General features: G+C 40.5%; 1 protein-coding gene across 1 annotated transcript; it reads right to left on the bottom strand.

The window, feature by feature from the left end:
• Positions 1-6,437: 6,437 nt before the first annotated feature.
• HAK5 (high affinity K+ transporter 5) lies at positions 6,438-14,880 on the bottom strand. Its single transcript, XM_022302720.1, has 6 exons — positions 14,681-14,880; positions 13,160-13,628; positions 11,913-11,951; positions 9,223-9,536; positions 8,034-8,926; positions 6,438-7,274 (listed from the first exon to the last, which is right to left on the bottom strand). The coding sequence occupies exons 1-6, from the start codon at positions 14,837-14,839 to the stop codon at positions 6,698-6,700; spliced, it is 2,451 nt and encodes an 816-aa protein (XP_022158412.1). The 5' UTR covers positions 14,840-14,880; the 3' UTR covers positions 6,438-6,697.
• Between the last annotated feature and the right edge of the window lie 6,438 nt (positions 14,881-21,318).

Raw genomic sequence — 21,318 nt, 5'->3', positions numbered from 1 at the left:
TGCGGATGCCTTAGCTAAATTGGCATCAGCTTACGAGACCGACCTCGCCAGGTCTGTGCCGGTCAAGATACTTGACACTCCTTCGATTTTATAAACGAACATGATGGAGATTGATACCCAATCTCCGTCATGGATGGACCCGATTAAGGAGTATCTCTTGGGCAGTGTTCCGCAAGACCCCAGTGTGGTAAAGAAGGTGGCATGAAAGTCGCTCGGTACATACTCCAAGATGGAGCTATATACCGACGAGGGTTTTCCCTACCACTGCTTAAGTGTCTCACACCCGAAGGTGGAAACTACGTCCTAAGAGAAATACATGAAGGCGTATGCGGCAACCACTCGAGGGCCAGGTCATTATCAGCCAAAGTAGTTTGGTAAGGTTATTATTGGCCTCCGTTAGACCAAGATGCAAAAGAGTTTGTAAGGACGTGTGATAATTGCCAACGCTTTGCAAATATCATCCATCAACAGCCCGAGCTGCTCACTCCGATCACCGCTCCTTGGCCTTTTGCTCAATGGGGGGTAGATCAGATCAGATCTTTCTCTCTAGGCAAAGGACAGACAAAGTATGCTGTCGTGGCAGTGGATTATTTTACAAAGTATGTCGAGGCCTAACCACTGGCTACGATTATTGAAGCTCGGGTTACCACCTTCATTTGGACCAATATCGTTTGTCGCTTTGACATCTGCAACGCCATCATGATGGACAACGGCAAGTAGTTCGATAATGCCAAGTTTAAAAAGTTTTGCTCCAAACTCGAAATTTGCCACCTTAGCTCTTCCTCAGCCCATCCAAAAGCGAATGGACAAGTCAAAGCCACAAATAAAATTATTAAGCATGGCTTGAAGCTGAGGTTGGACACTAGAAAAGGCTGATGAGCCGAAGAGCTCCCTGAAGTTCTCTGGTCATATCGGACCACCCAGCATGAATCGACTAGCGAAACCCCATTCTCATTGGCCTACGAATACGAGGCCGGAGTGCCTGTCTTGATCGAGATGCCATCAGTAAGGGTTGATTATTATGCGCCAACCAGGAATGAGGAAGAACTGCTCCTCAACCTGGACCTCCTAGATGAAAAGCGGGAGAAATCTCAGCTACGATTGGCGGAATATCATAATCGAATGGCAAGACATTACAACATCAGAGTCCGACCTAGAAGTTTTCAGGTCGGACACCTAATCCTGTGGAAGGTTCAGAAGCATGTTGATACACTGAGCTGACCTGGGAAGGGCCATTCGAAGTCAAGGACATTGTGCGCGCAAGCAGATACATGTTGGCCGACCTGGAGGGGAACCAACTCCCACATTCATGGAATGTAGAGCATTTAAAGCGTTATTATCCTTGAATTGTGAAATAGCTCACAACGTGGGGCTTGTACAAATATTCAAGGATTAAAAAGCAATAGAAGTGCTAAAAAATAATTCGATCTCGTGCCCTACATGTTTAACTAGTTATACCGGAAATCAAATAGAGGCCATATGTATAGTATTGTTTATCACCGAACAGGCATGCCTAAGAACAAAATAATACAACTTAAGTAAAAAATTGAAACCGTTCAAGGCAGAGGTGCGAGGTGAGAGATGCAGAAACAAACAAACATCAACTTTATTAAGTCTTGAATACAGGGCCAAGGTGTATAGGCCTCAAAACCCACAAAATTATAGAATATATTCAAAACAGAAAGAAAAGCAGTTCGAAGCAAAAGTCTGGGGTCAACTAGTTGCTCCCGAGGTGCGACCCAAGCTCACCCTACGATGCAAGTAGATCGAGCTCTTGAGAGTCCACTGCTCCAATCTCTTTTGAAGAATCAACTTGGGAATCAGACAGCCCCATCTTGTTGTCCTCCCGAGTGGTGCTGGCAACATCACCCCCTTTGGACGAGCCATCCCCTTCGTCTTTCTCGACCTCGAAGTCTAGGTCCCTAAGGTATAGGTTTACCAAGCTTTGGGGTCTAAGAGTCTTATTGGACCAGACGCCCACTTCTCCGCGTACCGGCGCTTTATGGATTTGAGGTTGAATTCAGGGGCCACTCCTTAATTCCATTCATTAGGAATTTAAAACCAGCGTCACTGAAGTCTTTGGCGAAGCCGTCAAAGTCCGAGTGGAGTCGGAAGGCTTCCTCCAAGAGCACCTCGTTGCTAAATTTTGACTTCTTAACCTGTAGCTCTACTCTCAGCTTCTCACCTCAGCTTGGTGAGCCTCAGTGTTGGGAACGAGCTGGTCGTTGTGCTTTATGAGCTTGAACATCTCATTCTCCAAGCCCTTGGGTTGGCATGGGCATCCCTTAAAGCCTCCATGTTGCACTCAATCTCCTTTTGAGCGCTCTTCAGCTCGACTTTGTCCACCTCCAAAGTCAATTTCCAGGCTGCGATCTCAGCCCTGGCCTATTTCAACACTCCTTCTAGAGCTGTCGTAGCTTCCACGGCGGCAGAGTGGGCCTCCCTCTCCTTCACAGTAAGACGGTCACAGCCGTCTGTTTTGACTTTTATTATCACTACCGCGTGACAGATAGTGGCGTGCGTCTGTGGACAAGCAAAGAAGGAGTAAGAGAAATGGGTTATCTAGGAATACCTAAGTATGTAATATTTGAAACCCAAAAGAGGTCGTACCTCGGCAGATTAGTACATGTAATGACCCCAATTTTTATATATAATTAATAATATAATATTGAGATAATTACTCATAAAACATGATTTCATTAAAATAAAATAAGATAAAAACTTGTTTTTGCATCTGAAAATGGAAACGATAACTTAAATAAACTTAACTTATAAGTCTCTAGCAGCGGAAATCACAAAATTATTATCCTTAATAAAATAAGTAAAAATGTGGTATACTCATAATTAAAAGTATAGATTATAAATAAAATTCAACTATGTCTCATATCTCCTCCTCGTCAATGCCTAGGTCATCCTCGATGTTATTCTCGTCAACTATATAACTATTTGTAAAAAAATTGAAACAACATGGAATGAGTATAAAAAAATACCCAGTAAGTAGTTCCCATCATAAAGATCTTTCATGCTCAAACACACACATCATGCTTATATGCATGCATACCTCAACCTAACATATAAACCAGCGAACAACTTAACTTAACATACTTGTGTTTGCTAGCATAAACTTACATATCTAAATACTTACTTTGGCGCCATGCTATGCAGAAATACCCTATACCATAACTGTCAATTTCGCATGTAATATTTATAGGGTAATTACCCTCCACAAATGCCATTAACATGAACTAATTTGTTTCCTAGGGCCCAGCCTTTAGCAGAAACCATACATGTCATATCCTACATCTAGCCGCATAACATAACTGCTTAATTTGGGTATTTCATGCATAACACCTAAATCCATGATACATAAGACTACTAACTTAACTACGAATGCAATGCATCACACATTATGCCACGCTTTACCTCACCATGATTTGCTATTAAACATACTTAAAATTACATGAGAAAGTCATAGAATCATAACATGCTTTGCAATATATGAAAATTTATAAATACTCAAATAACTCCACCATTACAATTACCATAATTCACAACATTTATTTAATTACTAAAGTACTATTGCTAATTTTTTTACTTTGATACAATTACGATCTTGCTAAGCTTATTAATCTCGTATGCAAATTTATTTATTTTTATTAACATACATAACTAATTAAACATGGATAAGATAAATCACTAAATTTTGTTGTAAGTTTCTTTTAATACATAAATAAAATTAACTTGTGCTTAATTGATTAAAGTTTATTGACATAAAGCTAATTATATTTGACTAGCTTAGCTGAAAGACAATAATAATATAAAGTCACGAAAATACTCTTAAAGGTAATGCGGGGTATTATAGTACAACATCCTCTGGATGGTCGATCCTGGAGCACTCACAAATTTGAGGCTCTCCTCTAACAATGGTCAAAGCAGGAGTTGGATATTTACATCACTTTGTCGTTTACCCCAGCACTTAAAGGCTCAACTTTGAACTTCACCTCGATGTCGGAGGTGGCACCCATCCTGGCCTTGGGATCGTCCGTGAGACCAGCGAAGTAACTACTTCGCACTTCGGTCACAGCCTCCTCCAACAAAAGGTCCTCCTCTTTTTCTTCTTTGACTTATTGGAGGAGGGTCTCCTTCGAACCTCTCGGAGAGGGGAGACGTCAAGGATCTCCTGGGACTGAGAAGTCTCAGGCCCCCTCGCTTTCTTCGGAGAGCCATCCTCCTTGTCCTTCTCTACCACCTCGACCTCGGCAAGAAGGTCGACAATTACGGGGCTCGGCTCCGGTCTCGATTTTGACGATTGTCCTTGACGAGGGCGCTTGTACTTCATGTCTTGAGCAAACCCACAACCATGGCTGCAAATAATAAAAGTATATGGCTATTCGATCTAAAGAATGATGTTGAGAAAGATCCGAGATCGACTTACCTAGCTCTGAGTTCCGTCTCTGAGCTTCTGGAGGAGCGAGCAAAGGATTGAAATCCAACAATCCAAACGCGAGAAGCAGCTTGTCGGTTAGCAGAGTACCAACCTTCTTGCCACTCTTGAACTTGTCTTTATAAAATTTCAAAATTTCGAATATCGATTAGGACAGTTGAGGAACAGGCCTGATGGCGATTGCAAAATAAAAGTAACAAGTTAGAGTACGAGGAGAATTAGAACTCAAATGAGTAGGAGACACAACCTCTTACCTAAGTTCTCAAATCTACAGGGGACGTTGTAGAAGGGCAGGTCGGTCTTGTCTTTTGCCAACCACTCTCCAGAGGTGTAGAACCATTTTCCTACCCATTTCTTTATGGAGGTAGGACCCTTGATGATGCTTGTAGCACCTCTTCTTGTGAATAAATAGTAACGGTCAGGCTTTTTGGAGATGCATTTCACTTCGAAACAAGCCAAAAGTTGGTCGGTCCTAAGGAGGTATAACCCTTCTACCTCTCGACATCTAAACCAGAATAACACAGCCAAACCAAAGGCAACACCCCACCCATTGAGGGCCACCTAGGCGGGAGCGAGTCCAATTCGAACCAAGAACTCCTACGCTAAATGGTGAACGTGCAAGCGAAAGCTATACTCGAACATCTTCAAGTAGAGTGCAACACACCCCTCCAGAGGGTCGTCAGCACGTTCCCCTTCCTTATGAAGCATAAGGACAATATTGTTTAGAATACTGTATCTCTTACGAAGGGGGCCAAGGTAGTTCTCAAGCTTTTGAGAAAGGAATTACAACCTTTGGCCCGAGGTGGAGGTGTCACTATCATCTCCATCGTCATCGGAAAACCTAAAATTATCTATTTCCTCGTCCAACTCGGAGTCTAACCTACTTCCAAAATTCTCTATAGAGTTGGTCCTCTTAGGGGAAGGGCTCTGGCTCCGGTCTACCCTATCAGAGGAACACTACTAGACGAACTTGAGGAACTCGACATCGTTTAAAAAGAAAAAGAACGTAAGTAAAATTAGAAGAGTGAGATTGACCTAGAGTAAGTTCCGAGCTGGTCAGGTCAGACTCCAAGTTTTCAGAAAGCGTAAAAAATGGATCTGAACCCTAGGGCTATTATAGCATTTTGAAATCAATCTCCGCCATTCATGTGTTTGAAGAACAAAAACCCAGATCATGCAGAAGGTCGAACGTCGGACGCACTCGAGTACGTGACAGCTGCCAACTCCGTCTTTGAGATTCTCCAAAGGTTATATTTGGCACCACGAACTCAGAAGTCACCACGTTGGCCAATTCCAGAAACACAACTTCTTTACCAGGTCGATCTCGAACCTAACAGAGAGGGGGTCAATGTTTGGAGAAGGAAATTGGAGTGTCACATGGAGGATAGTGATTCGCCAAAATATATTAACAAACAAACTTTCAAGCAGCTCCACCTCGGACCTTCCGAGGTGAAAGACTTAGTCGCTATTTCCCTTTATTAAACTGGTAGCATCTTGAATAACCTATTTGGGCTGGACCTAAGAGACCCAATAGGTTCGACCTCAATTCCAACCAAGATAACCACCTATCGCAAGGCCTTGTCGGAGCCTATACCTATAAATAGAGGGCCTCATTTCAACCTTAGGTATCGAATTTCTCCTCGAACTTTATCTTGAGTCCGAACTGCTTACTGACTTGAGCATCGGAGATTTTACCCTCTTGTGCTGGTATTCCCATCGTGCTTGAAGTTGAAGCTTGAACCAAGTTCGACCTAGACCAAAGTGTGACCTTTGTGCAGAGAAGCATAAACAATGAGTCATTCATTAACTTAATAATATTAGGAATTATTTTATTAATTTATAATTTTCAGTTTTATTTCACTCCTGCATTTCTTCAAATCTTTTAAATATAGAGATAAAAGATATTAAACGAATCCAAAATAATGAGAAAACTATATTATTTATGAATTAAAATAATATATAGATAGTCTAGTTGCAAACCATCAATATGTCATTGCCCTCGAAAAAATTGAAACCAAAAGTATTATATTGAAGGACACTTTCTTTTGAGAAGTAACTTATTTCAAAAGTATTTCCAAACACACCCTTTGTGGAAGTGAAAGAAATCTACCGAGCACCACGAAAAGCAGCTTCTTCCACACATACAAATTAATATACATATTCTCACAAAAACGTTAAATAAATGATCTTAAATTCATAATGCAAAACGAGCAATCTCCAATGTATGAGCCGTTTTTTGATTTTGTTGTGGTCTCATATTTCATAAGTCATTCCAACCCTGAGAAGCCTGGTGTGTGGAATCTCCAGAACGTTCTCTCCTTGCCTGAAGTTCTTCCTGAGAAAACTATAAGCGTAGTTAACCACCATCTTCTTTAGCAACGAAGATTTTGGATCCGCTACTACTTCTGCTTCCCCGAGCAGATAAACCACGCCTTTCTTCATCGCTCTCTCCACGAACTCCATCTCCTCTTCCACTCCCTCCGCCAATGGCGCCACCACTTGCACTATTGCGTTTGAAGAGCTCCTCGACTTCGAAGCGTTGAAAGACTGAATCGAGCCCGACGAGCCTCGAGACTGGCTTCCTCCTTCTGGTAGCGTTCCTTCGACATGGACTGTTGCTGAAGAAGAAGATGAAGCTTTTACTTTTGTTTTTGCTTCTAGCTTCCCCGAGCGGGTTGTGTTTTGCTGGTTCGATAACGTCGGTTGTTCTACAAACAAATTTGGGATCCCTTCTAGCATTATATGTTCTTGGCGTATGAACTCTTTCAGGCTATCCACCAATTGGCGCTCGAACTCCGCCGATCCGATTATGACGTCTTTATAACCATACCTGATTAAGAATATGGATGAAAGATTAAATTACACTAATCATATACACCTAATCAATCTTTTGAGGTTTAGAGTGGTTGTGATTTAAAATGATACTTCATTCATGATTGGGGGGAAGGTTAAGGATATGAATAAAAAAGAGTTAAATTCTTTATTAACTTTTAAATTTAATGATGAGTTAACTATAGTTAGAGTACAAAATTCTATGTTCAAATGTATATTGTGTCATTGTTCTAGTTTTTCAACCAAATATGAATAAAATATTGAATTTACAGTAACCTATTCGGTTTAAACTTTTAAGATTTAGGGGAGATTAAACATGGTATGATATATTAGTAGGCACTTTTTTGTTTGAATCTCTATTATGTTATTGTGCTAATTTCCAACGAAAATATAAACAAAAGACAAAAATTTACCTAACCTATTAGTTAAAATTTTTTGGTTTAATATTTGATTTAACAGGGTATCAAATTTTATGTTCAAATTCCTATGATATCATTGTGCTTATTTCAAAGACAAATATAAATAAAAGCTTAAAATATCCTTAACCTCTTGGTTTTAATTTTTAATTTTTATGTTTAGTGCTGATTTAATATACACTGTAAGTTCAAAATGTTTGAATTCCTACTATCTTATAAACATTAGATGTATCATAGCCTATCACAACACAAACTTAAAGAACATACTAATTTCTAAACTCATGAAGGCAACGTTAAGAATATACTTTAAAAATATTGCGTTTAGCAGTCATTTAACATACCTCACGACACACCGAAACATGTGGTACTCCCTCGGCTCCACCTGACGGAACAGAAACCGCTCCCCGGGTGTGACTTTACTGATCGGAATCGACTTAATCGAGACGAAGACGATGACGGAGTGGACGGAAGGAATGCTGGTAATGAAGTGAGGGAAGATGGGAGGAATACCCTGAACAAGCTCGGAGTAGAGAAGCCCAATTCCAGGAATCCTATTAACCTCATGATTATTTGCTAGCTCCGTTATGAAGCTATTAGAAACCTTGTTTCTGAGCTCGAACATGTACCTCTCCCTATGCACATAGTGCCACACGACCATGACGGCCATGAGGAAGAAAGCGAGAACGAGAGGAAGAAACCCGCCCTGAGTGAACTTATAGAGGACGGAGGAGAAGTAGAGGAGCTCGATGGCGCCGAAGACAAGGAAGAAGGCGGCGATGAGCCAAATGCTGGTCTTCCAGATGACGACCATGATAAGGGAGACCATGGCGGTGGTCATGATCATGACGGAGACGACGGCGATGCCGTAGGCATGGCCGATGTTCTCGGTGGTGCGGAAGGCGACGGTGACGATGACGCAGGCCAGCATGAGGAGGTAGTTGATCTCCGGGATGTAAACTTGGCCCTCGTACTTGTGGGATGTATGGACCACCTTCACGCGCGGGAAGCAGCCGAGAGAGAGCGACTGGGAAATTATGGCGAAGGCTCCGGAGATCATGGCCTGGCTCGCTATGATGGAAGCCGCCACGGCTACTACGAAGGTGGGCCAGTACAAAGGATCTGGGATTGAGTCGTAGAAAGTATTCAAGACGTGGCCTGGGAATTTTCTGAGATACGCAGCTTGCCCGGTGTAGGCTGCTATTAGAGCAGGGAACACAATGGAGGAGAAACTAATCTGCAAAATTGATTGGATGTATTTATTTCTTGCAAATTCATAACATAATCTTCAACGTAACTTTTATAATATTAGAAAAATACTTAGTTCCGAGGATCCAATCTTGTTCTGGCTACCTTGACAATTAAGAGACATAAATACAAAAACATATATATATATATATATTTTAAAATGCATAAAACACATCTGCCACCCACTGCAATTTTCCTACCTTCTTTTTCAGACAATAGGTCCTGACGGACGGGTAAATATGTAAGTATCTTGATAATATTATCGTCATGGGTGTGTGAACTGACCTGTATGGCTCGGACATTGAAATGGCCGAGATCGGCGAACATGGCCTCGGTGCCAGTGATGCAGAGGAAAACGCCGCCAAGGGAGATCCAGGCTTGCTTTCCGTTCCGTCTGAAGTAGTCGAAGATATATTTAGGGTTAAAAGCTTTGAGCACAGCGGGATCGTGCTTGAACAAGTTGTAGAGGCCGATCCCACCGATGAATGAAAACCACACAAGGATTATTGGCGCAAATGAGAACCCTACTTTGTCTGTCCCGAAGCGTTGAATGGAGAACAGGATTATCAGAATGGCTACTGAAATCCCCACCACTGCATCTGTGTATACACACCATAATAACTCATTTCTGCCGCATCTATTTGTAAACCAGACACTCACTGGCTTCTAATTATTAGTAAAACATGGCTCGTTCCTATTCAAACAATTTAGTCCACGAACTACAATTTGTAATGATTTAGACCTTCTACTTTCAAACGGGTAGTCACTTGAACTATAATTTATAACAATATAGATCTTCTACTTTAGTACGCATAACAATGTAGTCATTGTATTGGTAACAATTTAATTCCTAAATTTTACTACGTAATGATTTAGTACATGTAGTTTGAAAATAGTAACAATTTAATTCCAACCATATTAAGTGTCGATTCTTGTTATAATGTGACAATTTAATATTTGTAATTTGTAAACACATATGTTTAGTCCGTTATTAGTGTTTATGGATCTACACATTAAGAAACATTATCAAATCTTAACAAAAAATTTTATGATAGCACTACTAATTAATTGTTACAAACTTTAAACTAGATAGAGAAATTTGAAAGTAAAAAACTATTGTCAGAAACTAAAGTTAAAAGACTAAATCATTACTTCTATAGAGCCAGGAATAAAATTTTTTAACAAAAACAAAATATATATATTTTTAAATGATAACGGGTAGAACCTATATATCTATGGTTTAGGTAAGTTAGTGATTAGTATTGATTAATTTAGATACAATTGGATAGTGTTTTTAGTTTTCTATTTTTAAAATTAGTTTAGCTTTTATTGTCTCACAATTTCTTTGTATATTTTTTTTATTTTCCTAAAACACAAATTTAAAAATTTTGACTTAGACTTTTAAAACTTTCTAAAAAGTAAAATTAGTGTTGGTCTAGGAAGGAAAAAATTAGTAGTTACCTTAATTCTAAAAAATAGAAAACCAAAAGCAAAATTACTATCAGGCCTGATCACTCAATTAGGTTAGGTAAGTCGAGGGTTAGAGCTAGTTCATAAGTAATTAACAACTTAATCCAATATATAATGATTATACAAGTAATAATTAACAAATAGAGGTTGAAAATGTTTATTAAAACTAATTAAAAAAACACATAACTGAAAGTAATATTTTTAAGTTTAATTTTTAAAAATAGAAAAATTAAAATAAATAGTTATCAAATCGAGGACAGAGAAACAACCCTTAAATTCCACACAAAAAAACAAAAGAAAAATCCTTTTTTCATATATAACAAGTTTTAGTTTCAGCTCTTAAAATCCTACACTATATGTAGCCATTATTTTAGCAAAACTTTTTCAGTTTTCACATAACAAGTGCCAACTTGGAAGTAGTTTAATTGGACAAATCCTTATTATTTAAAAAAAAAAATGTTGCACACATGGCCTTGTTCTACAAGTACCAACTAGCCATATCAACCCCTTTTTTTTTTCTTTTTTGAAATAACCAACTTGATCAAGTTTTTTCTTTTTCAATCAATTGAGCACATCCTTCTAGTTTTGTAGTCAACTTTTACACATAAACAAATCTTCAAATCATGCATTCATTTTATGACCCATTATTTAGCTTGTCATGAGAAAATCAAAATTCCTATATTGATTTTACATGCAAAGTTTGGAGAGATTTAATAGAGATTTTTGTTTTTTTAAGATATGATTTAATAGAGATGAACTATACAAAAAGAGACCAGGAAAAAACATCTCCACTCCACCTTATATTTTAACTTTTCTCTTACAATTCCTTATTTACAAATTTTCAATGTTAACAAAGTGTGTATGTTCATCATTGATTTACTTTTTTTCATCTTTCTATAAAATGGGCTGCAAATAGGGATGGTAACGGGATGGAGCCGGGGCCATCCTCATCCCCACCCCGTCCCCGAAATTTTGGGGGCAGAGACGGGTGGGGATTCTCCATTATAAATATACTTTTTTAATTTTTTAATTAATTTTTGTTATTATTAATATAAAAAGGGAACAAAAAGTTGCTAAATGAGGGGTTAGCTTGAGTTTTTTTTTTAAATTAAAAAGTATTTATAAAATTAATATATTAATATTATTCTATAAAAAAGTAGAAAAAATAATAGAAAATTAAACGGGGCGGGATCAAGGACGGAGCGGGGGGACCGATCCTGTCCTCGCCCTGTCCCCGCTCGGGAACCAGATTGGGATTCCCCGATTTGACCGATCTCGCGGACATTTTTGTCATCCGTAGCTGCAAATAAATGTTAACCAATTTATATAATATTCAGAAGTTTTATACACTCTATTTATTATTGTGTTGATTAAAACAAGAAGTGTCAATTTTATGATATACACATTTTGCAAAAGAGTCAAACATCCAAATAACATTAACGTGGAGAAAAAAAAAGGTTATATATCACTAATTCAAAATTAATCATTATAGTAAAATATTGTACCTGTCCCTAGTGAGTTGATTCCGCTCACTGCTGAGAGCACTACACAAAACAAAAAATATAGTTAAATACAAGTGATCTAAATTCTTTATTTTTCGTGATGAGGAGTTTCTGATGCAATATTTAAAATAAGGGAAAAATGGAATCTTATGATGAGAGCATAGAGGAGAGGATCAAACCTTGTAAGTCATTGTTAAGGATTATATTTTTACTCTCACACACATATTTGAGTGCTAATGATTACACATTTTTGTGCTAATTAATAAAAAATGGACAGTTATGAAAAATAGAAAATATATCTACTTGGTACATTTCTATCCTACTTGCTGAAGATTTAATAGTGGTCAGTAAAATATGAGTGTTACACACACTCTAAGCATCGGAGTATGAACAAATTCAGAAATTAATGATTTTAACTACAGTAGATTCTTCTCATGTCTTAGTTCTTTTACCCTATAGACATTTTTAGCATAAAACAATACGTATTTTCCTTTGTTTATAATTTTTAAAATAAATATTTACCTAAATGCATAAATATGTATTTTAAAATATTGCAGTAAATTTGAAATTTAGAGGAAAATTCTTTGTTTCTCACCAACCACTATTAAATATTTGACAACTAGGAGAGAAATGAAAAACAAAATTTTTAAATAATAAACTGTTCATTTTTAAAGGGTGGTCTAAGACAAGATTGGTCCGGTGAGAAGCCAAATACTTTTAAAAAGATATGAGATAAAACTTAGCTCCTCACTGGTAAGGAGCAATTTTGTCCTTACCACCATTCAATATTTGACAACTCATTATATTTAAAATAAATTTTTGTTTTTGCATTTATCTTCCTTAGCTGTCAAATATTTAATGGTGGTTAGGACAAAATTGTTCCTTATTATTAAGGAGCAAAGTTTTATCCAAAAATATAGATAATAACAAAATCAAATGAAAATTTGAATATTAACTAAAAAGGGTTGCCCACTTGTACCATCTAAATTTTTATACGGTTCGTATCTATGCGGTTCTCTTTTGAGCTAACCAAATCTTTGGCTTGATTTTCTTTTTACCAATGCTAATTCTTTCATTTGAGTTTATTGAATTCTAATACCATCTCAATCTTTATAAGGTATAATCTCAAAATCAATTGTAAACAAGGAAATTAATCATATATTTATAAAATATAAACCTTGTTAAGTCTCTTTGTCGTGGGTTCTGTATTCTCTGTGAAATCATTAAAGATAATGACATGGGAAGCTTACCGGAAATGCATGGAGTGAGAACCCCATCTCCAATAACCATGGAGGTGCCGGCAATGGTGACAAGAAAAAGGGCAATTTTGACAGCGGCACTGTTCTCGAGCTTCTCCTTCACCTTCTGAGACCTCCTCAAGTTGGAAGGTGCAACGAGCTGGTAATTTGAGAGCTCCCTGTCCTCCGGCTGCTGGTTCGGAATCAGCCCAACTTTGGCGTACCGGCACAGCAGCGAGTAAAGAGCGAACGTCCCGCCGTCGCCGTTGTCGTTCGCCCACAGCACTATGAAAACGTACTTCAGCAGAGGGACTAGTGCTATCGTGTAGATTATCAGCGATAGAACTCCGATCACGTCGTCTGTGTTCTTAATGCCGTTTGTGAATGTGCTTGCGTAAACGTACAACGGCGACGTTCCGATGTCGCCATACACCACTCCCACGCTTTGGAATGCCAAGCTTAGAGTCCGCTGCCAACTCAACTGCGTAGAATAAATATGTATTTTCTTAAATATAGGATGACCAATTCTTAAAATTTATGGAATTTCATCTCAAAATCAATGGATAGTAAGAGAAGTAATCCTGCATCTTATAAACTTTGTTAGAAATCCTCAATTGGTTTGAAAAAAGTACTGGGCTCTTTACAAATTTTATTTGTCATTGTTTAACGGTTAAAGAGAGACATACAGAAATAAATAATGTTTTCTAAAAATAATGAGTTGTCAAATATTTAATGGTAGTGAAGATAAGATTAATTCGGAGAAAAGTATTTTCCTTTTTATTAGTTAACACAAATAATACAAAAAATATGTAGAATAAGTTTTCTTTAGTTGGTCCCGTTAAATTTTTTGTATAATACTAAATGCTATCACTATTTTTTTAGTACAGCATGTAGGTGGGAATCGAACTCACAACCTCTTGATGATATATGTCAATTACTACTGATTTATGTGGCATGCTATCACTGTCTTTTTATTGATGGTATTGTAACTAAGCATCAAAATATTTTTTTGTACTTACTTGACTAGTTAATTGAAAGCTCTGCAAGTAAATGAGTGGAATACAAAAAACAGAGTAAAGAGAGATTTTTTTTTTTATTTTCTTTTTGTCAAATAATTGTTGTTTTACAAATGGAAGGATATTTATACTTTGTACAACACATAGAAACTCCTATTTTGTCATTTAATTTTAATCATTTTCTCTATTACTTTGAGGATAATTTTGCCATTCATTTTTCTCTCCCAAAACCTTAAAACTCTTTTTTTTTTCTTTTGGCATCTAAATTTCTTACTCAAATTATCATTTATTAATTCTATTTGGAATTTATAAAGGTAGGTAGATAATATTTAGATAGAGAGAAAATTAGAGGGAAAGAAATTTATAAAAGAGAGATAAAATTAGGGTAATTAGAAGAGATTTGTATTTAAATGACAAAAGTGATCCTGAGATAATAATAATAAAGTAATAAATTCTGGGTGCATGCCCATGTTGCTGACTTATACAGGTAAAAGGTTAGTATATATTGATTTCGTACCCCCGACAATTGATGAGCCGCAGCGGCGGGAAACCTTCCGGCCTCCAAATTGAGCGAGTCTACACGGCGGAGGGTGGCCCATGAAGACTTCCGGCCCCTCAAGTTCTTTTCTTGAGCTCCATTATTGGCATTGGCTTCGCTTACTTTTTCTTCTGCCATATATGTGTGTGTTCTTCCACCTCAATTGGATGCCTCCATTGTTGTGGCTTTTCATATTTATAATAAACCGAAACCCGTTAGGAAAATGCAGCTTGTGGTTTATTTAGTTGCAATTATTGGTTTGGTTTATGATATATTATATGTTCTTCCAATGAAATTGAAGTCAACTCTTTTATTTGGTGGATACGTGCCAAGTACTCGAATCTGATGAAACTATATTATTATTATTATTTTATTTTTTAACACGAATCCTTGACTAAAAGCCGAAAGGTAGCTGATACATGGGACGATATTTCTTTCATGTATTTAATATTCTTGCAGCTTTGTTTGAATCCAATGTTAATTACTACGAGGATTACAAGCAAATAAATAAATGAATGATGATGCTTTTTTTATTCTAGGATTCGAGGTACTTTGTACGAATCTATGAAAATTTGTTTGTTTATTTCATTTTCCACCTCATCCTATCTAATATTGTTTTAAAATCCGTATTCCCTCTTTGTCCCCTTATACAAAGAATTAAATATCTTTCTAAATCCTCCTCTCTCACCCTAGTTAATATATATATACACACCTTGATGGTGAAGTTTGGAGAGGTCCACGTGTCCCTTGGATGAATATGTATGCCGAGGAGTAACCTCACGCTGGTGCGGTGTCCCGCCTAATACACTCCGACGCTCAAGTCAGTAATCAGAGTAAATAAGTTAGGAATAAACACCTTAGGATCTCAGTGATAGGTTTTTCACTTACTTGGTGTTGGTGTGAGCCATTCCTTTTTGTAAGTTTGGATGGCCGACTAGGAAGGACGACGGTTGTGGAGGTAGAGTCGCGCCGAGCTATACGAGACACTGATGGAGGGGTGGATGCTCCCGACAAATAGTGGTTGGTGCCTTCATCTACAGGTCTGTAATCCTACGACTTGTAGGTTTCAGGCTGTAGTCATCGGTGTCTTCCTCGTACAGTAGTGGTGGCGACATGCCTGTACCCCTACACAGAGTACGGTGGTAACCGTCTGTGGTCTTACACCTCACTGTCGCTCTCGGGTTTGGACGCTTGTCTTACTCGGATTTCTCCCTCAATAGTGAGCCCTCTTTTTGGCTTGGGTTATCTTGCCACGGATGGCTGGGTCCGAAAGCATTGAAGTGGATTGAAGTGCGTAAGGGCTGCGTCGCGAGGCGTGTGGAGGACAAATCTTTCAGATTCAGACGTGGGGCTAGGCTAGTCAAGAGGTACGACGACAAAAGGTTCCCTCATGCGGCCACAGTAATGAAGGGACACATGACAATCACTGTTTTGCGAGCAGTCGCGTCCCTTATGTGTCGAGTGAAGCGGTGGAGGCAGTGGTTCCGATTCTAGGCGTCCATTAGGATCTGAAACGACGCTTGACAGGGATTTAAACCCTATTTCGAGGGGAAGGCGGTAGTTCTTTATTTCGCTTCCCTTAGTCTTCTTTCTTTTCGGTTCTCTTGAATTTCGACATAGCCATGGCTTCTCAGAGAAACGCATCTCCGCTGGTAACTGTCCCTCGGTGCAAGATATCCGATTGACCTACCGCATTCCTGACTACGTCCAATACGTCTAGCAAAGGGGAGTCCGGTAGGGGATGAAAGAACCGACTCCCCTTCGTTGGGGTGAGTGAGCTTTTATTCCCAAATATTCAGCAACAAGGTAAGGCTTCCACTCTCATTCTTCGCTCAAGCCTTCCTGTCCCTTGCTCGTGTCGTGTCACCTAGCTTGCCTTCAATGCCTAGGGAATGATGATGGCTCTGGATATCATCTGGTCGAAGTTCAGCGAGGGGGAGCAGATGACCCTAGGATTACTGACCGCCCTGACAATGTTGAAGTCGATCGCCAGCTTCTCGGGATTTTACAGCCTGAACTCTCATTATCGGAAAATGTTCAAACCCCCTACCTCTAACAAACATTGGAAGGACTGGTGGTTCTTTGTTGGCGAGACCTGGCTGGCTGTTAGTGAGTCGATTTGTGAACGCGTTCCCAATAATTTCTTATAAAACGGTAAGTTCATCGTTTCTCTTCTTCGTCTAGCTTCATTTGTGCGGGTACATCCTTAATCATCGCTTTCGCTTTCGCTCAGTGCTGCCAAGTGAGGTCTCACCCCTTTATCTTGAGTACTTACCGATACTTCAGATGATTCAGGCACTTTCTACTGTCAAACAGCCTCCCTCGGTTATCATCACGAATGATAAACTAGAGCTTTGTTGCCTCGTCGGTGACCTAGTTGGTTCGATCTAAGGTTGCGACTACTTCCCTAACCAGGCTGGACCGTCGACGGGTAAGATTTTCAAACTATGATTTTCGTGAGAAAGAAGGGTTTGTTTTCTAATGGTGGGTCAACTGATGCAAGTTCGGTTTATGCACGTCTAGCTTCCCCATGGAGTCCACTGTTCAACTCGTTTTGTAAGCACGCCAAGCTTCTCTTTATGAAGGTCATGGTGGGAGGAGTGCAGCATCTACCAATGTCGTTGTTGTTATCCCTCCGCCCAACCTTAGGATTGATGTCGACGAGAGGAGTTCACCGATTGATTTACACGTTAGTTCAGAGGAAGTGGTGCCGCTACTCAAGCGCCGCCTCCTATCGCGGAGCATAGTCTTGTCCTTCTGGTTAGACGAAGTCGAGCCGTCAACGACAGTGCAGGATGAAAAGTCCATTTCCCATAAGAGGGACGACGTTGCCCCTTCCTCTAGCTATGCGACCTTTATTGACCCCGCTCGCGACGAAGGTGGACAGCGCAGATGACAAGGGTGCTTGGTTCTAGCTCTCGATGTTGTTGGGAGTTCAGCTGAAGAAGAAGGGAGAGTAAAAAGGGAGGTCGCGACCAAGGGTGGTTGCACGAGGGAGACTATAGCTCCCAGCGACCCCCTTGCCAGTCCTTCGACTGTTCATGCCGCAGGGGCTAATGACGAGGCCCTTCAGTCTGACGCTTCGTCTCCACAAACTAAGGGGCTGGATGTGGACGCCTTCCATCGATGTTTCAACCTTCCCATAGACTTTGTCCCTCTCAATCCCTACCGATTCATGAGGGACATCCGAGAGTCAGTCGGTGTCATGGCGAGGTGGCTTTTCTGCAATGGGCAGGTCCTAGGCGACTTCAACATACAGAGCAAGTGCGTCGATGGGGCCTTCGAAGTAGTCACGATGAGTCCTGCTTCTCTTTACCTTCTTTGCCATTTTCTTAGCTTAGACCCCACGCCCTTCTTATGCCGTCTCTTTTTCAGCTGGCTGGGCATTTTCATGCCCTGCTGCTAGCTGTCCAGGATGAGCTGGTAGCTTGGAGAATGCGGAACCAAGACAGGCAAATAAAGCTTCAATGCCTTAGCGATCAAATAAATGAAGCTGGCCAGTCAACCATGACGCATGCTGAGGTTGAGAGGCTTCAAGCCGAAAAGCTAAGTGCCCAAAAAGACGCTACGAAGAGGGCGACCCTTTTGCGCATTGAGCTGAATCGCCTCCAACTACGAACGGCTGCTGCGAAGTCTCGCGTTAATGCGATCGAGGGCGAATTGGAGGCGGCCCTGGTCAGAGTGTTGTCTCCGACACCCGAATTTTTGTGTTGTAGGCATGGCTGTCAAAGGCCAAGGAGAGGCTACTCGGGGCAGAGGAGGTAGAGGTGTTCACACGTTAAGTTGGGTCGGGTTAGGAGGGGTTTTGGGACCAACCCGAATTTTCGGGTTGGCCATATATAGAAACTGTCGGGTTTGAATTGAATGGTCAACCCAACCCAATCCAACCAAAATGTTTTGAGTTGGATCTGGTTGGGTTGTCGATTTGTGTTTTTTTTTTTCAATTTTTAATTATCACGGCGCCGACGGGGAGTTAGGATTAAAACTTAATGGACGATTGAGATTAAGATACAAAATTGAAGAAGATAATATTAAAACCTTAAATGACGGGCTAGAATTAACACTAAATGGACAGTTGACATTAAAGATAAAGATACTATTATATATATAATTAAGAAAAATACACATATATGCATAAATTCGAGTTGGGTTGGGTTCACCCGATTCACTCGATTTTTTAAAGGTTAAACCGAGACCCGACCCAATCCGATCAGGTTGGGAAAATCAAAGCCTAACCTAACTCAACTCTTACGGTGTGGGTTGGGTTCATCGGGTTCATCAAGTTGTCAAGTTCAAGGAGGCTGAGAGTACGGCCCTAAACTCTCTTGGACAGAAGTCTACTAGGGCGTCTAGTTTTAAGACTGCTCTGGAGGTGCTGCAATCTCATCATGCTGCCCTGATTAGCTGACTAGAGGTTGCAGAGGGTTCGCTTGGTCAAGCCCGGGAGGAATTGCTATAGGCCAGCGCGAGGCTAGAGGATCCAAAGTTTATGGAGTCCCAATTTCACGGTTCGACTTTTTCTTAGTCATTGGAAAGAGAGATCCAGTAGGAAAGGTCAACTTTGTGCTAGAGCGGGTGCAAGGTAGGTGTCCCGACGAGGATCTTCAGCTTGTCATTGACGCCTTTGAGTGCCTCTAGGCTACTCCGACCAACCGCGCATTCGATGAGCACCTTCAAAGTCTCATTTCCAAGGGCCTTCCTTTCCATGAAGTTATAGACCAAACAACTACTCAGTTCGTTACTTCTCCCGCTTGAATTCTCTGCTTTTTTGTATGGAGGAGGGGGGCCTTGCCTTTATGTGCTTCCCCCTTCCAACTATAATTTGTTTTTACTATAATGAAGCATACTTCTCAATGAAAGATCTTCTTGTGTTTGTCTCTATTGTTGACGGCTAGTTTTACTTCCCCTTGAGTTCCGTCCAATGGCTTCTCCATCTTGCTCCCGATGAGGAGTTGATTCTATTACTTGATAAGTTTGATGAGGGGCAAGGATAGTTGTTTGCTAAGGGCTGACGATCTTGCTTTGTGAAGCCTTCCCATAGAACATAGCCTATTCATTAGCAAGTGCACATTCGACGGGGTCTTTATATCCAGTATGGCTTGAATCTTCTCAGGGTTTGCCTCGATTCCTAGTTGGTGTATGATGAAGCCAAGGATTTTGCCCGACGTAACCTTAAAGGCGAACTTCGCTGGGTTGAGCTTCATCTCATGATTCCTTATGACTTGGAAAGCCTCCGCTAGGTCCTCCTCATGTTGCTCCATGGTGTGGCTCTTGACGAGTATATCGTCTATGTAAACCTCTATGTTTCTTCCTTTTTGGGGAGCAAACATCTTGGTCACCATACTCTGGTAAATGGCCCCCGCATTCTTCAGTCCGAACAACATAACTCTATAGCAAAATAAGCTTTTTTCTATGATCAACAAGGTGTGCTCCTGGTCCAAAAGGTGCATATTGATCTAGTTGTATCCCGAGTATGCATCAATAAACATTTGAAGCTCGTCTCCAGCAGTAGCATCCACTAAGCTGTCGATTCTCGGTATAAGGAAGCTGCCCTTTGGGCAGACCTTGTTTAGGTTGGTGATGTCAACACACATTCGCCACTTCCTGTTGGACCACTTGACCAAAACCACATTCGACAGCCATTCTGGATAATGAACTTCTCAGATGAAGTTAGCTTTGAATAGCTTGCCAATTTCATCCGCTGTCACAGTGCTCCTTACAACATCCATGGCTCTCTTTTTCTATCGGACCGGCTTGACTCCTAGATCAAAGTTTAGTTGGTATACGGTGATGGATGGGTCTATCCCGAGATACTCCAACTCCGACCTCAAGGCCCAGTCAAAGTACACACCATTGACACTAGAGGCTGTCATCACGAGGGAAGAGTTCGACCTGATGAAACATAAATTCGACAAACAAGTCAAGGCACTTAAAGCTAAGTACGAGAAGAAAGAAAGCCTGTTCAATGATGGTGAGATGGGCGATTGCCATTCACCTCGGACGTCTTGGAGGCCCCAATCCCTCTGAAGTTTAAAAAGCCAGCCATGAAGCCCTACGATGGGTCTAAGGACCCAAAGGACTACGTGGAGGTCTTTGAAGGCCTCGTGGATTTCCAACCAGCGTCTGACGCCATCAAGTGCCGAGCCTTCCATATCTCTCTCACAGGGAGCGCTCGGCTCTGGTACAGAAGGCTATCGGCAAGGTCGATCTCGACCTATAGTCAGTTGAGAAAAGAGTTCATTAGCCAATTCTCTTCTCGGCATTACGACAAAAGACTGCCGCCCACCTCGCCACTATTCGACAAAAAGAAGGCGAGACTTTGAGAGAGTACGTGACCCGTTTCCAGGAGGAGCGACTTAAAGTTGCACATTGCTCCGACGACTCGGCCATGTGCTACTTCCTTATCGGCCTGGCTGACGAAACCTTGATGGTTAAGCTGGGCGAAGAAGCACCGTCAACCTTGGCTGTGATGTTGCAGAAGACCAAGAAGGTCATAGATGGGCAGGAGCTGCTCATAACCAAGCTAGGTCGGACAGATAAGAGGTCCGACCAGAGAAAGTCGGGCGGCCAAGACATAAGGAAGTCCAATTCTAAGCCCAGTCTTCCCAACCCACCTA

Source organism: Momordica charantia, assembly GCF_013281855.1.
Source record: "Momordica charantia cultivar OHB3-1 chromosome 5 unlocalized genomic scaffold, Mcharantia_2.0 BLBB01000005.1, whole genome shotgun sequence".
In the NCBI taxonomy this organism is placed as follows: domain Eukaryota; kingdom Viridiplantae; phylum Streptophyta; class Magnoliopsida; order Cucurbitales; family Cucurbitaceae; genus Momordica; species Momordica charantia.
Note: the sequence above shows the minus strand (reverse complement) of the source record. Positions and strands in the feature narration are given on the sequence as shown.